Source organism: Ceratotherium simum, chromosome 4, assembly GCF_057802395.1.
Source record: "Ceratotherium simum simum isolate JZ-2026a chromosome 4, ASM5780239v1, whole genome shotgun sequence".
Taxonomy (NCBI): Eukaryota; Metazoa; Chordata; class Mammalia; order Perissodactyla; family Rhinocerotidae; genus Ceratotherium; species Ceratotherium simum.
In genome coordinates, this window is record NC_141903.1 from 10,351,868 (window position 1) to 10,369,900 (window position 18,033).

The 18,033-nt window shown below is 41.9% G+C and overlaps 1 protein-coding gene across 1 annotated transcript in view; it reads right to left on the reverse strand.

Moving 5' to 3' along the window:
• DOCK2 (dedicator of cytokinesis 2) overlaps window positions 1-18,033 on the reverse strand; it is a 401,533-nt gene that overhangs the window by 368,723 nt on the left and 14,777 nt on the right. Inside the window, exons 2-4 of the mRNA XM_004428542.3 lie at window positions 12,044-12,127; window positions 1,623-1,663; window positions 407-462 (exon numbers count right to left, since the gene is read on the reverse strand). Of these exons, the coding sequence (XP_004428599.1) occupies window positions 407-462; window positions 1,623-1,663; window positions 12,044-12,127 (181 nt within the window). The remainder of the gene's footprint in view (window positions 1-406; window positions 463-1,622; window positions 1,664-12,043; window positions 12,128-18,033) is intronic.

Consider the following 18,033-nt stretch of genomic DNA (forward strand, 5'->3'; position numbering starts at 1 on the left):
CAGCTGCTGAGAGGGGCCTTGCTAGCATGAGACTGAAGTGCCTCCAATAACCACACCAATTACATTATGCAAATGCAAGGGACTTCCTTTTCAATGTTCTCCTCACTGGTGAGGGGGGCCTTCAAGCTCATTATTCAGGATTATTCTACTTTAATACTGTTCAAAAGCAGCTGCCAGTGAAAAGTTTGATTCTCCAAACTTACTAATACCCCTCAGAATCAGATATGAACAAAAACCAATTTGGATTAGATCTCCCATCAAGTGAGGGAAAGGAGACACCCAAATAAACACAGGCAAGAAGATGACGGATCTACTGAGCATCCTTCACATCTGCCAAATCAGGTTTTCAAAGCAGACAGGACAGAGAGGCATTGGAGGGTCAAGTCTGGCAGAGAATGGCAAATACCTTCTTTTCTCAACTGTCACTTCCTTGATGTGTATAAAGGATTTAGGAAAAATGCCCTGTTGGAAATAAAATAAGATAAATAAAATAAATTAAAATGACATATCCCTACAGAAAATAACTGACCCCAGGTCTTCATGATTTTCCCAAAAGCCACTGATTGGAAAAACCTCAAACTTTAAGGGAATAATTCCAGAGTCACACAGAACAGGGGGTGGATTCTAAATCCACTCTTAGGTCTGGTTCCCCTCCAGTTCTCCATCAGTTGTTCTAGATCCCACAATAGCCCTAGATTCCAAAGGATGCTCCAACCCCCTGTAGACACTTATCCTATCAGATGGGCAAGACAAGAGCACTTGAAAGACTCACTCTAAGTGGGACGAGGTGCCCTGCCTCTCCCCTCTCCCGCCCAATTCCGGGAAGTCAGCCTCCCTTCACAGTCACGACAGCAGAAGGTCAGGTCCTGAAGCAACAGTGTCCTTGGTTGCATGTGGGCTAGCTAGATCTGAACCTATTTCTCCCTGGATTTGCTTTACTGTTCTTTAGAGAGCAGAGTAGGATCATGCCTCCCACACAGCATGTCAGGGAGCAGGAAAGAAGCATCTATTATTTCCTTGCTCCATGAGCATGTCTCAGTTAACAAGAGAAGTTTATCTATTACTTGGAAATTCCTTCATAAATTCAACGAATGTGCACACTGGGACATCCAGTCGCTGCACTAGACCCGTGAGCAATACAGAGACAGCAAAGCAAGTGCTTGCTCGCTCTCGTGGAGATGATGGTGTAACGTGGGGTTGGATCAAGTGAACTCCCCAAGGGCAGAGACTGGCCCTATTCTTTCTAGATTGTGTTGGATACGCAGGTGAGGAAATGATGAATGCCCCACACAAATCTAAAGAAAGGCAGTAGAAGACAAATTTCAAACAAAAAATGCACAATTCCATGGGGACTTAAGGAAGGGAGAAATCATATGCGGTCAGCCCATAGGGAAAAGTTTCATGGAGAAGAGAGCTCTGGAGGTTGGCCTTAAAGAATGAGTGAAGGGGGTGGGGGGCATTAAGATGCAGCAAGGTGTAGAGGTGGGAGAGTACTGGACCCTAGGAGGGAGGAAAAGGACCAGTTTGCTGAGGAGCAACGGTGGGACACAACTGCTCAGGGTGGTGGCAGGGCCAAGTACAAACATCCAGTACTGTCCCAAATAAAAATAAATTGACCTTACCTGTAACAGTTTGTGCTTTACGAGGTATCCCCTGTACCAGTCTGCGAAGAGAAAACAAAGAAATGAGTCTCTCATCTATTCTTCCAAGGTCATTGCTGGTTTTGTTGTTGTCATGCCATTTATTTGTTTTTAAGTAGCAAAGAAACTACTGCAAAGTGCTTTAATCCTTAGGTTCAGATCAGTCTGGAAGCCACTGGGCTTCAACAATCTGTTCAACTGGTTGCCAACATCTGCAAAAAGTATCCAAAAATACAGGGATTTCACATACAAATGCAAATTTCCTCCTTCTTTTGAAAAAACAGGAGGCCCAGCGATGGTGGCCAGTGCTCCTCCATGGCCGCAATTGGCTGGTGGTGAGGGGTAGCTGGTTCCGTCAGACAGAGCAGGTGCCTGGACCCAGCCCTTCCCTTATTTCCATTACCTGCCTGGGTCCTGTCTTCATGTGCACATTTTCAACCTCTGCCTTAGGGACATAGAAAGGCTGAGGGAGTTTGGCAAACATCCTAAAATAATACCCACAGTTCTCACAGCAGCAAATGGTATCTAAAATGTAATTTGCAGAGGTTTGTCATTACAAAACAGACAAGTTCAGGGATGGGTAAAAGTCTAGGGATTTTAAAAGATTCTTCCCATTGCAGGACTATCAAAAATGATTCAATTAACAGAAATCCAAATTACACACAGTCCTCAGACAAAATGAGCCTCAGTGTAGCAAGTATTGATTACTATAATGAGTCCACCAGCCTTTGAAATGATTCAAGCACAGTCAAGTAGTGGCATTTGTCATCTTTGTAAATAAAGAGTATCTGTTGGGAGCCTCATTAGCAAACCCTCATTATGGGGCTGACAGATTGTTGTTGAAATATATTCTCAACAGACATCTGTGCAAGCCCCAAAACAACTTAGAAGGCAAAGTCACCCATCACAGGCATGAGCCAGCCCAAGGGTCAGGTCCTAAGGAAAGTTCTAAAGCAACAGGGGCCCACAGGGGCTCCTATTTTGAGAGACAGAAAGAGAGAAGAAAGAGAGAGAGAGAAAAGGAAAGAGAGAGGGAAAACGGGAAGGAATGGAGGTTGGGGAGAAAGAGTCAGGTTTGGAATAAAGTACCGTTCTAAGCACTCTTCGTATATGAAGGCTTTCAATCTTCATAAGAACCATATGAGGTAGGAACTGTAATTATTTCATTTTATAGAAGAGTGAGCACAGAGAGGTAACATGCTCAGGGTCACACAGCTAGTAAGTGACAGTGTCAGGATTTGAACACAGGCAGCCATCATACTGTGCTTCCTGTCTAATGGAGGAAGGAGTATGGTGGTGGCCTAATATTTCCATCCTCCCAACACTTGAACCCCCAAAACTACATCCTTACTAAGCTACTTTCCAACTGAATACTTCCAGTGGTGGAAAACTACTTCATGAGGCATCACATTCTATTTCCACAGTCCTCTAGTAATTTGTTCATAACTATTGGTAATAATTAACTGTTAACAACAGTGCTTATCCTTTCTGAGTGCTTGCTGTGTGCCAGGAACTCTGGTAAAGTTTTTTGTTTTGTTTTTTCAAATTATAAGTTAATTTTCACAACAATCCTATAAAATAGGTACTATAACTGCCTCAGTTCTGAAGAAGAAAATAGAGAGACACAGAGAGATTAAGCAACTTGCTCATGGTCACACAGCTAGTAGGTGATGCAACTAAGATTTAAATCCCAGAATCTCACTCCAGAGATGACACTCTACAGTATTGCACAATAACAACCTCCTTTATTTGCAGTTCTTCCCCATCCCACCAACTAGATATGAGAGCATCTTTGTAATATTACTAGCTACCATTTATTGATTGCTTAATGTAGGCAAAGCTGTATGCTAAGTGTTGTACATGCATTCTCTCATTTAGTCCTCATAGCAATACTGTGAGCCAAGTATTATCATTCCCATTTTTTTGTGTGTGTGTGAGGAAGATCAGCCCTGAGCTAACAACCATGCCAATCCTCCTCTTTTTGCTGAGGAAGACCGGCCCTGAGCTAACAGCTACTGCCAATCCTCCTCCTTTTTTTTTTTTCCCTTTTTCTCCCCAAAGCCCCAGTAGATAGTTGTATGTCATAGTTGCACATCCTTCTAGTTGCTGTATGTGGGACGCCGCCTCAGCAAGGCCGGACAAGCAGTACGTCGGTGCGCGCCCAGGATCCGAACCCGGGCTGCCAGTAGCTGAGTGCACACACCCAACCGCTAAGCCACAGGGCCAACCCCATTCCCATTTTATAGATGAAAAACTTGAGATTTCAGTCAGTTGATGTACTGGGCCAAATCACACAGCCAGAGTTCAAGGAGAAGTCTGTGTCACTTCTAAGCCAGCCCTCAAAGCTGTTCCACCACATTGTCCCCCGTGCGACGAGCACAAATATAGATTAGGGTCTCTTGGTTGCAGTGATGAATACACTTGATCACCAAGCCCACCAAAATCCACCAGAAAGATGGAAAACAATCAAGGGACCAATCGTCCTTACCCAAAGTTCATGCCCACACCTTCATCTCCATGACAGGGGCTCCATCAGAGTCCCTTGACTTCCTAGTCGAGGACTCTGCCTGCTCTGAACCTTGAGACTCAGTTACTTGTGCACACCTTGTATGTTTCTTGATTCTCAGAACTTCGGCTCTCTCTTGAGTAAGGAATCTATTGACTCTTACCCCAGCATACACATTCTGGCTCCCAGATTCAAGTTCAACCAACCCTGACTGTGTACCTACTATGTGCATGACACTGGGTTAGGAGCTTTCAGAAATAAATCCCCAGTGACCCTTGATGAGAAGGGCTTATCACCACCTCCACTTGCTAGATGATGATAATGTACCAACTACATCAGGGCTGTCCTTAAGACTTTTTCCCACACCCCTACCCCTGCTGGGTCATTGATCTCCCTGGCCCCTGATGTCAGCTCCCTCATCTGGTCACTGGTCAGCTATACCCAGCAGCATTCCAAGATGTGACTGGACAGACAACAATAGTTGGGACACACAGCAAAATCCACAACAATGGACACCATGATCAACAGCAACCTCAGCACAACATAGCACTTACCACACCCCAGGGCTTGCTCCCGGCCTCAAACCCCTTTGGAGCTAAATAGCAGCAAGGGCTGTTTTGCTAACTCTATGCATGAGATAAGCAATTTTTTTTTTACTAGAAATCTCACAAAGTGCATCCTGGGGGAAGATGAGAAAAGAAGACATTTTACCATCTTCTGGACCATTATGAAGTGCCAGCTACTCAAATGGTTCTCCCTTACCACATCCCAAATACCAAAATGAAATGTGCCCCAATTCTCCAATCACCTAGGAGTTTTGGGGGGAGGGAGAGAGGGAGGAGAGATTAAAATATCCTATAACATCAAAAAAGAATCCAGGGCTAGCAATCCCATCTTCTCTCTGCCATCTCTGGGCAGCAGGATCTTTGGTCATGTCACTTAAGCCTCAGTGTTCTCATTTGTAAACTTAGGAAAATAACACCTACCCCACAGGGTTGTTGCAAAAACTATTTTTTAAACAAGATTATGAAGGAAAACATATCTGGTAAAGGTACATTGGACGGGAAGAAAACATAGCAACTTCAGGATAAGCGTGACCTACAGTGTAGACCAAAAACCAAGAACAAAATAGGGGAGGGGAAAACAGGGGCTTCAACTGGATCTAAAATTTCCATTTCTTAAAAAACAAACAAACAAAGTAAACATGGAAAAATGTTAATATTTGTTTATCTGAGTGGTGAACGCCTGGGTATATTTCACTTTCCCGTATGATTGAGATAGCTAATAAAAGATTAAGCAGAAGCACGTACTTATCAGTGGTCAAGACTATGAGTTCTGGAATCAAAGCCTAGGTTTGAATGGGGATCTAAAACATCCTGTCTGTGTGATCTTAGACAAGTTACTGCATTTCTCTGAGCCTCAACTTCCTTATCTGTAAAATAGGAATAATAACAGTGCCTGTCTCATAAGCTTAAATTAGATAAGGAATTCAGAGTTTGCCCAGTTCCTGGAACATGCTAAGTGTTCAAAAATTACAAAATACCATTCTCTCTTTTAAAAATCAATAATAATAATCAACCAGAGAAAGTTGGGCATATTTACTATTGTTTTTGTTTTGGTTTTTTGGCGAGGAAGATTGGCCCTGAGCTATTGGCAACATCTGTTGCCAATCCTCCTCTTTTTGCTTGAGGGAGGTTGTCATTGAGCTAACATCTGTGCCAATCTTCCTCTACTTTACATATGGAACGCCACTGCAGCACGGCTTGATGAGCGGTGTGTAGGTCCACCCTGGGATTTGAACCCAAGAACTCTGGGCCGCCGGAACACGCGGACTCCACCACTATGCCACGGGGCCGGCCCTCTATTGTTTTGTTTTGAGGAAAACATCTTGGAGTAAATTTTAGGTTACTGTAGCTAATTTGTTTTAGAGGAACTTTGTTTAAAAGAAAATGGGATCATTCTGAACTTTGCAATGACCTTTTATACATTTTCTGAAAATGAAACCAAATGATTAGCTACGTGAAAAGATTTTTCAATGAAGTCAGCATTTTATGAAAAACTAGAAGTTATTAGATGAAAGCAACAATTGAATCTTTAAAATATACTTGATCATGCACAAACAATAAGTATTTTTTTCTGTTAAACCAGATGTAAATCTATAGTATCTATTAGAAGTAATATAGCCAAAAAGTGTGAATCTGAAGAATTTTTTTGCCAATACTTTATAGCAAGTATATGAACCAAAGTGATTTGAGTTTGTAAAAATGTAAAATAGTAGGAACAAAATTTGCACTATACCAGATTTGAACCTCTAGTGAGATTCACATTCATATTAAGTTTTCAGCATTGTGTTCTTTTTGCATTCATTCTTTACTTTTACTAAAGGTTCAAAACCAAAAAAAAGGAAAAATCCATAACAACAAAGTAAATGAGACGCGCTTCAAATTCAACATGATGGAAGTTCACTGACGTTTCAGCCTCACCTTCATTCAGAAGGGAAGAACACTTCACTTACAAACCTTCCGTAATACAACAGCTTTCCTTAAGAAAATGAAGTCTGTTTCACACGGACCTGTCTCTAGAGCAGACCCGAACAAAGGACCACCTCTCTGCAAAGTGATGCTTTAAAAAGATACCTTGTTAAGTGCTCATAATGTCCCCCTCTTACCCTAAAAGCAAAGAACTTAGACGTGTCAAGATCACTCTTGGTGGAGTTGTTAGTACGGAAACTGCTACATGCTCTGGGTATACCCCACTCTGCAAGTGGTAGACTCATAACTCCTTGGGTAGAGCTCTTCGCAGCCAAACCAAGAATGAGGTAAATGCACATGTGCCAACTTAGAAAGAACTCCAGGTATTTTTAAGTGAGAAGAGCAAGTCTCAGAATGAGATGCACAGCATAGTCCTGCTTCTAGAAAACGACAACAAAAACTATACCTTACCTTAAAAAAAACAAAAGATCCTGTGTCAACCTCCTCCCTTGGCCCCTCCCCTTGTTTTGTTTTACTGGTAAGTGAAATTCAAAGCTCCTTGGGAACCACTGTCTAGAAATCCCATTCTCTTCCCCACTAGTGGGCCCCCACGACCCAGAAAAGCACGTGCCTCAGTAGGTGGAAAGGGACTTCCTCTGTTGTTCCAGAAAGGAACACTCAGGTATCGAATCCCTGAGGGCGGAGCAGACATTCCCCCTGAAGGGCTTATAAAGAAGAGTCTAAACAAGCCGAGCTACCCCAAAGATCATCCCCCGCCACAGTCTACATAATCAGAAGACAGAGAGGGACAGAGGGGTCTTTGGAGGTGGCAGTGGTTGCCTTAGGAGGGTATGGTATAGCTCCCCCATCCCCAAACCAAACCCAAGTATGGGGGTGCAGCCCAGGAGATTCACTCAGAGATGTTGGGGCACCTGGCACCTCATTCCCCAGCTACTTGGCTACTTGCGCAGGAGACTGGCTGATCTTTGGGCTTATTTGAGCAGGGAAGACAGAGAATTGGAAAGAGAGCACTCCAAACTCCCTCTCACCCCCAGTCTTGTTTAAGCGGGTGAAAGGGAAGAAGGAGAGGAGCACTGAACTGGATATGGGATTGAAGTCTTCTTTTGAGATGTCATTAAATATCAGGAAAGATGTCAACCAAATATGACTGAAGGAAGTGACTAGGGAAAAATAACGCTGCTTTTTTTATGTTTATCCCCTCATTAGGAGTTCTGACTGCTGAAGAAACACTTACATGCGTTTTCCATATATAAAATCAGGACACAGAACGTTTATGCTGCCTCCGGGTAGAAGAGGCAGCCTGAGAGATGTAATATGGACAAAGAAATGAGCATTAGAATGTCTAAGGCTTAGCAGTGGGTATCCTTCCAAACTGTTTGAGTTTTTATCACAACAAAACATTATCTTTCTAATAAAAAGTTCATCAAAATGTTTGAGCTCTACTAAAAGGAAATTCATTCATATCTAAGGTTCCAGGTCAGGTTTTTGTTTTCTCCATTCATCGAGCTGAGTAAATTTAGTACATAGGCAAGGAGTGCTAGCCTCACCCATTCCAGGAAATCAGAGGGCCAGCCTCCGGGTTCCCTGGGCCATATTGTAAAGATACACACCTGCCAGTCTCGATGTAGCTCTGTATCAGGGGGGCAGGGATGGAATTAACTGACACGGCACCCAGGAGCCAAGCATGGGGCCAGACTGCTTCTCTACCTTCTCTCATTTTATCCTCGTAACAAGCCCAGGAGCAAGGTGATGAGCACCCATTTCACAGGAGAGAAAATAAACCCACCCACCCAAGATCACTTAGCTAGTGGGTCGTGGAGCAGAGAACAACTTTCTGATTCAAAGGCCGTCCTCTTTTCTTTCCACTTTTTTTTTTTTTTTTTTTTAGGAGAGGGGAGATTTAAAAACTACTGAAAAGTACAACGTATAAAATAACAATTATTCATATACCTAGAATTAATCACTGCTAATATCTGGAGATATGTGCTTCGAATCTTTAAGACTATATTATTTTTATCTAAAATTGATTTGTGCTTCTATAAAGAATTTAAACTAAGCAGAAAAGTACAAATATAAAAGTTAAAAGAATCATCCTGAATCCCATTACTCAGAACAAGAAAAACACTATTAACATCATTCCGGTTAACTTTTCATTTATATTTATACACACAGAATGACAGACGGATAAATAGATAAAATATGACCTTTTAAATACTCTCATAAATCTTAGCATATAGTAAAGAGACTACGTAAATAAAAATCTCACATCTCAAACTTAATCTTATTCGTATGTAACAGAAGAAAAAGAAATCAAGTGAAATCGAAGGAAATGTTGAAACTCCAATTAAATGTTTCTTCTTCACAAAAAAGATTTCCTAAAAACTCTTCTAAAATGAAAATAGTTATGAAAAGCATTAAAAGATTGGAGTGGTTATGGCTTTTTTAATTACATGTTTTATTTCTAGTTAATATTGACCGACTCTCTGTTATGAAAGCGATATCATACAGTTAATCTGCTCTCTTCCATTCCTCTCTACACTTCTCAATTTTATTAGTTTTTTTTACATTGTACAGTTTCCTAACAATAACACTCTTTTTGGTAGCCATAAATATTGTAACTTTTAATACTAATTTTTAGAAATCAATTCATTTGGACTCAACGCTCACCACTATTTCCTTTTATCACAGCTTTTCAATTACTATATTTTTAAATTTTGACTCGTCGCTCAATTGGCTGGATTTTGTTTTTCAAGTAGGTTTCTATAAGAGCGTTTCATGGGCACACCCAAGTTCTTTCTACTATACCATTTTGACTAACGTCTGACTAACACTGTAGTTTTCACTTTTTATATTTGCGGAGGAACCGTTTATCAATCAGAATCATAGGCAGAACTCCCCATCTGCAAAGCACACAATACCAGGCCTGATCCTAGAGCCCTTAGCTGTCCAAGGCCCTCAAGGAAACCCTAGGATCCCATAAATTCCAGTTTGAAAACTCTCTACAGGTATGAGCGTATGCATGATAAATCCTAATAATTTGCATCCCAGTTCCTCAGATATCTAGAATCATTCCAACAGACTTCTGAACATTGTATTTTCAAAGTATTCATGAATTGGCAGTCACTTACTAAACTAATAAGCCCAGCTCTTTCCAGAACGGTATTGTGGCTGCTTATTACAAGGATACGTTAAAATAAGACTAATAAAAAAGAATTAAAAATGGAAAACCAGAACCAAAGAGGTTAGAAGCAAGGACGCTAATCCCAAAGACAAATAAAGTTGGCTTGAGTCAGCAGGTGCAGGCTTTCCGAAGGTCGGGCTCCAGGCCAGGCAAGAGTAATGGCAGGCTCTGACTCTATGCACCCTGTGTGGTCAGTTTACCGCCCTCAGGCTCTTTCTCCAGGGAAATTGCATGAAAAGAAAAGGAAAAGACTCATCTGAATTTCAAAATGCAGGGAGGAAAAGATCTGTCTGAATATCAAAATGTAGGACACAGAAAATAATTACGGAGGCTTTTTCACTCTCCTGGTAGGCATAAGGTGGAGGAAAGAGCGTGGGCTTGCGGACATGGGGTGGGGAGAACGGCCACTGGCTCATTGTGTGACCCTAGCTGCCTCATTTCTCCTCCCTGAGCCTTGGTTCCTCACCTGCAAACGTGAGGTCTCCCGCCTGTTCTCAGTATTAGCACTCAGCACATAAGAGACACTGAGGAGAGTTGTCTTGCTGTTTTTATTTTCATTCTGTACCCTTGGTGGACACCTAGAGTCTGCTTATCTGCCACTGGGTAGAACTAGATTTGTAAAAGAGAGGGTTGCACTGTGCGGAGGGGCAGGGTGTTTGGAATCACACCTCCCCTCCCTCAGCCAAGCCCCCACCCCCAGTCTCAATCACTCTGTCTGTAAAAGGTTTGAAGAGGCCCCGGCTGGGATCCCCAGAGGCCTGGACACTGAAAAGTGCATGCTATCTCCTCACATGTAACCCAAAATAACAATAATACTAAAGCAAGAAATACATGTTAGGAAGGTGAACAAAGTTCTCGCTTCCTCCGTGATGACTTCTTTAAAACTGTTTTGAAATATCAAATATCAAATTCTTTCCCCCAAAAAGAGGTTTTCCGTTTGTGTGTTTTGTTTGCACGTATGTATGTGTGTGCCTGTGTATGTCCACTGTACAAGTGTCTCTGTGTGTGTGCATGTGTGTGTGCATGTGCACACCTACACTCATCTGCAGAATTGCCTTGGAAGTTACCTGTAGCTAATCCAGCGGCGGAGATACTCCCTGTCCTGCGGGTTGCTATGAGGAGTAATTAGACAAACGTGTGGTGAAGAACTTAGCACAGTGCCTGGTATATAGTAGGAACCCAAAGACAGCTACTTCTGTAGGGAACCTCCCCTCCTCTGGCTGTCTGTTTGCCCTTGAGGGTGGCCTCCTTAACAATAGCACCCCTGCCCCTCACTCCCATGGCTAGGCAGGAGGAGGGCCTCGCCTGAGGGATTAGCTGTGGGGGAGGGACAGGGCCTGGGTGCTCAGCCCTCTCTACTCTTCCTTCTCCTTGCTCTGCGCGGCCACAGGAAGGACACACTCTACGGCCTCCATGCAGTAGGATTATAGGCAGGCCCAGGCAGGGAGAGAACCGCTGTGGTCCAGCTAGGCTACTGAAGGCTGGGAGAGCCTGCCTGACTGGCCAACACACATCGCAAGCTCATTTGGCTCTTATACCCAAGCCACACTCCCAATATCAATTTTATCAGTGACATAAGTGATATATTGATTTCTAATGGCCTGACTCATGAGTACAAGGCCATTAGCCTTTGTGCAAATTTTAAAAAGCACTCCCTACCACCACCACCACCATACGTGGACACAGCCCAAGAGACACTTGGCTTCACAAAAGGATAGCACCTCTATGGGAAGAAAGAGATGTCACTCTGCCCAAGACAGGGCTTCCAGCTTGATGAAGGGAGTGAGCACCACTCCCTGGACGAGGTGCAGTGCCCAAACCACACAGCTGTGCACAGCAGTCCTCATGGAATCAGGGGTATAATTTAATGGGCCTTTCAAAACCCTCATAATGCTGATTTTCCTTTATAATGGTATTGATACTAATAAAGAAGTGTATCTAGATGTCACAGGCCCAAACAGCCCCACGGCCATGGCAAATGGTGAGCACAATAAACATCAAACCACCCGGTCAGGCCTTTGCTACTAAGCATAAATTACTAAAATGGTAAAGCATTATTTTCAGTGAATTCCAATTACCAATATTAGCAAAATGTATTTAAACAGACCACACATAGTTGCAGGTTCTGAGAGAAGACTGGAGGTGCTGGGTACGTAGTGGGGGCATCCCAACACCATCAGCCAAGGGTCCTGGCCTCCGAGGGTCACCTGGTCCAGTGACTCACCTCCACAAGTCTCCTGTATTCGCACCACATCACCAATCTGCAGGGAGAGCTGGGGGGCTCCATTCCCTTGGAAGTTGTATATGGCTGTGAAATAGAAAAGAAAGGCAGCCTGGTGAGACCTCTGGATACTGAGAATCTCTGCTCCTTCCTGCCCTCCCTGCCTTCAGTTTATCTGACACCCATGTAGCCCACATGGGCTAAACAAAACCAGTAGAGAAACCCACTGCCCACAAAGACCCACAGGAGTCAGTGCAGGCCCAGCCTGGTTCTGAAGACCTCCACTCATTAACCAAACATGACCTCTCCCTAGCACAGGTCCTGCACTCCAGCTGAGTGACAAGGAGGGTGTTTGTATCATCTACCATGGTTGACCCCTTACTGTACACCAGAGATGCACTCAGCACATCTTCTCATTCCATTCTCACAGCAACCCTGTGAGGTATAAACTATGATCCCATTTTACAGATGAGGAAACGGAGGCACTGAGAGGTTAAATAATTTGGCCAAAGTCATCAAGCTAGGAAGTGACAGGAAAATCAGTATCTAACTTCTATATTCTCAACTGCTATGATGGGCTACTTGTTGCTCCCCAATTACTCTATCCTGGTGACAGGAGCCTAAAATGCCAATCTCTGCACTACTCAAAGGCCACACAACCTTCATCGTCTAAGGAAGCCATGTCTTTCTTCTACCCAGCTCTAATTAACCTTTGTTCCTCTATCAAAAGGTGCCTGTTGCTCTACCTTCTCCAAAGCAAATCCTTCAGGTCAGAGTCCTGCTTCCTCCATGAGGCCCTCCCTGGCTTCTCCAGGCCACACTGACCCCCCCATTTCCTAATGGCTGGTAGGACTCCTATGAGTACCTAACATTCAAGAGTGTGCTCTGCCTTCCCATTTACACTGTCTGTTCCTAGGGAGCAGTAGTTGGCTTGAACACGCCAACAAGTCCGCTCTGTGCTGTCAGAGCCTCCGCTAATCCCTTGGAACATGAGATCACATCACACCATTGCGGCATTCAGTCCCTGCTTAGCATCACTTGCTAAGTGAGGACCAGAGCACACTGTTAACTTAGATTAAGGATGCAGTCTGTTTTCCAAGGACTGAAATGTAACCACTAGCTTGGGGGGGTCTTCAAGAACAGAATAGGACACAATGCATGTGGTTTGATTTAAGGAAAAACCCTCAGGAGGATGAATAGTATGATCCTACAAGGTTGTCATCATTCATTCATGCAGCAGATATTCAGTAAGTGCCTGTGATGTGCCAAGCACATGCTAGGACTGATCTTGCTCTTTTTGAGAACATATAAATAAACATAAGATTATAAAATATGATACATGTGATGGAGGAAACAAACAGGGTCTAGTAGAGAATAACAGGGGGCATCAACTTTTGTTGGAGGAAAGGCCTCCCTGAGTAGATATATGAAGGATTCGAACAAGTCAGCAACGGGGACAGCCAGGGGAAGGGCATTTCAGGACAAGGGAATAACATGTACAAAGGCCATGAGGAAGGAAACACTTGGCATATTCAGAGAGCATAAAGGAAACTGCTATGGATAGAGTATCATAAGAGAAGAGGCGGTGACATAAGATGAGGCTGGAGAGGCAGGGACCAGGTCATTCAGGTCCTCAGGATGAGTTTGGGCTCTATTCCAAGAGAATGGGAAGCTGGAGGGATTTTACTTATTTATTTTGTAATAGCTTTACTGAGATATAATTCACTCATTTAAAATATATATTTCAATGATTTATTTACTGAGTTGTGCAACCATCACCATGATTAATTTTAGAACATTCTCATCACCTCAAAAAGTGTCCCCAGCTCCAAGCGGCCACTAATCTACTTTCTGTCTCTATATATTTGCCTATTCTGGACATTTCATATAAATAGAATCATATAATATGTGGTCTTTTGTGACTGGCTTCTTTCACTTAGCACAGTGTTTTCAAGATTCATCTATTTTGTAGCAACTGTCAGACTTCATGCCTTTTTGAGGCTGAATAATATTCCATTGTCTGGTAGACCACCTTTTGCTTATACATATACCAGTGGATGGAAGGGTGAAGGGTGTTAAGCAGGGGAGTGATATAACCCCTTTACTCTGACTATTGTTCTGGCTGCTGTGTGGAGAGTGGATGGACAGAGGCAGAGTGGATGTGGAGAGACCCCTGAGGAGGCCATTGCTTTGTCTCTTTAATCCCAGTGGTCTCCAAACCAAGTTGAGACTCACTGCTGATGAACCGTGTGACCAAAAAGGGTAGAAGGCAGATTGAACTAAATGATTGAACTAAATGAGAGGAATCCTGAGTCCTCCTAGTAGTCCTACTATTGACTCATTTCATTCCCTCTCCCTTTGGTCCTCAGTTTCCTCATCTGTAAGCAAAAGAAAATGCATTCAAAAACTACTTCTTAGGGTGGCATCAGCAAAAATGGTGGAGAGCCCATCCCTCCAAAGAAGCAATGAAAAATCTAGTAAAAAATTGTCAGAATCAACTTTACCAGAACTTTGGAAAATAGTCAAAAGTTTACAGCAACCAAGCAAACACCTAATCAAGAAAAAGGCAACTGAAACCTGGTAAAGCTTTGTGGCATTTTAATTTATCCTTGTCCCATCCTCTACTTCTCATTCAGTGGCAGTCTTGAAGATGGTATTCCATGTCTCCAGTGTGGATTCCTGGGGCTGAAGGAAGCAGAGTGGACCTTGTTCTAAGAAATTGTAGTTGTCTGTTTTGACCCGTCTTTGTGCTCCCTGAAGGACTAAAGCCATGAGCTTGCCTTTATTTCCCTGACTTGGGACTCTCTTAGGGCAGAGAAGCAGCTATGCAAAGGGCATTGGTCAAAAACATTTCAAGGCGAAAGAACTACATGCTTCCACATGGGGCAAAGAATATAAGTTGGGGCAAACAATAATACTACCAATAAGCCTGGGAGAAAAGGCTTAGTAGTGAAATGTTTTGGAGAATAAGAGCTTTGAAGAATACCCACAATACCAGGGGATCTAGAAGGCTATGCACAGGGTTGGACACATGCTGAGAAAGGAGGTGAGAAAGCCATAAGCACTCAACTCTGGTTGACCTTCAAGCTCCATGCAGACAGGAAAGGCAGGCTAAGGCAGAGTTGTAAGTGGCCTGGCTAAGCAATGAAGGTATGCCCCAACACACATGCACAGAGTCCAGCCACAAAGACCAGATTTTTTTCATTCAACTCCAGAGACTTCAGTGCCCACATGTAACAAATAATACAGTCTTCATAAAAATACTTTAGAAAAGTCACTAAACAAATGAACTACTACAACCTATATAAAGCAGCAACAACAAGCCCTGGCAAGAAAGGAGAATCTGACATCTGAGTTTGAACATTATAATATTCAAGATATCCAGCTTTCAACACAAAATTATGAGGCATGTAAAGAAACAGGAAAGGATAGCCCATTCATAGGGGAAAAAAAGAAATTAATAGAAACTGTCCCTGAAGAAGGATAGACATTGGACTTACATGACAAAGACTTTAAATCAATTTTCTTAAATATGCTTATAGCTAAAGGAAACTACAGACAAAGAACTAAAGGAAATCAGGAGAATAATGGCTCAGAAAATAGAGAATATCATTAAAGAGACAGAAATTATAAAAAGGAATCAAATTGAAATTCTGGAGCTGAAAAGTACAATAATAATGTGAAAAATTCATTAGAGAGGTTCAACAGCAAATTTGAGCAGGCAGAAGAAAGAATCAACGACCTTGAAAATAGGTCAGTTGAGGTTAGCCAAACTGAAGAGTAGAAAGAAAAAAGAATGAAGAAAAATTAACAAAGCCTAAGTGACCTGTGGGACATCATCAAACACACCAACATTCACATAATGGGAGTTCCATAATAAGAGAAGAGAGAGAGAAAGGGGCAGAAAGAATATTTAAGAAATAATGGCCAGAAACCTCCGTTTGATGGAAGACACAAATCTACATACCAAGAAGATCAATAAAATCCAAGCAGAATAAACTCAGAGAGATCCACACCAAGACATAATAGTCAAATTGTCAAAAACCAAAGACAAAGAGAGAGTCTTAAAAACAGCAAGAGAGAAGCAACTCACCATGTACAAAGAATCCTCAATAAAGCAAACAAATAATTTCAGAAACCATAGAGGCTAGAAGGCAGTGGGATGACATATTCAAAGTGCTGAAAGAAAAAAAACCTGTCAAACAAGAATTCTGAATCTCACAAAATTATCCTTCAAAAATGAAGGAGAAATTAAGAGATAAACAAAAACAAGGAGTCCATCACTAAGAGACAATTGGACAGACAAATGTATAAAATGATAATGACAAATCTATGATAATGGGCACACAATGTAAAAAGACATATTGTGTGGTAATAATATGCAAAAGGGGAGAGACAGACTTGCATAGAAGCAGAGATTTTGCATACTATTGAAGCTAAGTTGGTATTAACTCAAACTATATTGTTATAAATGTAAGATATTAATTGTAAACCCCAACTTAACCACTAAGAAACTAACTAAAAAATGTAGAGAAAAGTAAACAAGAAGGGAATCAAAACAGTAAGCTAGAAAAAATCAGTTGAACACAACAGAAGGTAGTAATGAAGAACTGAGAAACAAAAACAGATGTAAGATATATAGAAAACAAATAGCAAAATGAAAGAGGTAAGTCCTTCTTTATGAATATTTACTTTAAATGTAAATGGATTAAACCATCCTGTCAAAAGGCAGAGACTAACAGAAAGGATTTAAAAAAAAAAAAAACACCATGATCCAACTATATGTTGTCAAGAGATTCACTTTAGATCCAAAGACACAAATAGGTTGAAAGTGAAAGAATGGGAAAATAATTTTTCCACACACATAGTAAGAAAAAGAGAGCTGTGGTCAGTATACTAATATGAGACAAAATAGACTTTAAGTCAAAATTGTTACAGGAGACAAAGAAGGACATTATATATTGGCAAAAGACTCAATACGACAAAAAGATATAGCAATTATAAACATATATGTACTTCCAACAAAATATATCAAGCAAACATTGACACAATTATAAGGAGAAATAGATAGTCCTACAATAATAATTGAAGACTTCAATACCCTACTATTGATAATGGATAGAACAACTAGGCATAAAATCAATAAGGAAGTAGAGAACTTGAACAACACTATAAATAACCAGACCTAACAGACATATACAGAACACTCCATCTTACAATAATAGAATACACAATCTTCTCAAGTGCACGTGGAACAATCTCCAGAATAGACTGTACATAAGGCCATAAAACAAATTTCAATAAATTAAAAAAAGATTGAAATCATACAAAGCATCTTTACCAACCACAAAGGGATGAAGCTAGGAATGAATAACAGAAAGAAAACTAGAAAATTCACAAATATGTGTAAATTAAACAATATCCTCTTAAACAACCATAGGTCAAAGAAGAACTCACTAGGGAAATTAGAAAATATTTTGAGACAATTGAAAATGAAAACATAACCTTCTGAAACATGGGTGCAGTGAAAGCAGTGATCACATCGGTGAAGAGGCTTTAGAGAAGAAATGAGAGCAGAACCCTCCTCAAACACAAACAAGTGACATTGATAATGTTGCTCCACTGTGTCGCAGGGAAGCGTATTCTCAATTGCCCTTTCAGGTTATCATCACAACTACTGCATGAGGTAGGAACTATCCCCGTCTTGCAGATGAGGAAACTGAGGTTCAGAGGTTTGAGTGGCTTACCCAAGATCCCTCCTCACCCGCCTGGTGGTAAATCACAGAGCCAGGAGTCAAACCCAGCCCTGTGCCTTGTTCATTCTCTGCACCCACTGCCTCCCCACAGCACCTGGATGGCAGGTGCTCAGGGTTAGGGCCTGCTTCATGTTTCAGTCTTGCCACATTCTCTAAGGGAAAAGGGGGAAACTTGCAGGCTATTTAGTCCAAAGACCTACACAAATCAGCCCTTTCCCCAAGGGACCAACTAGCCTT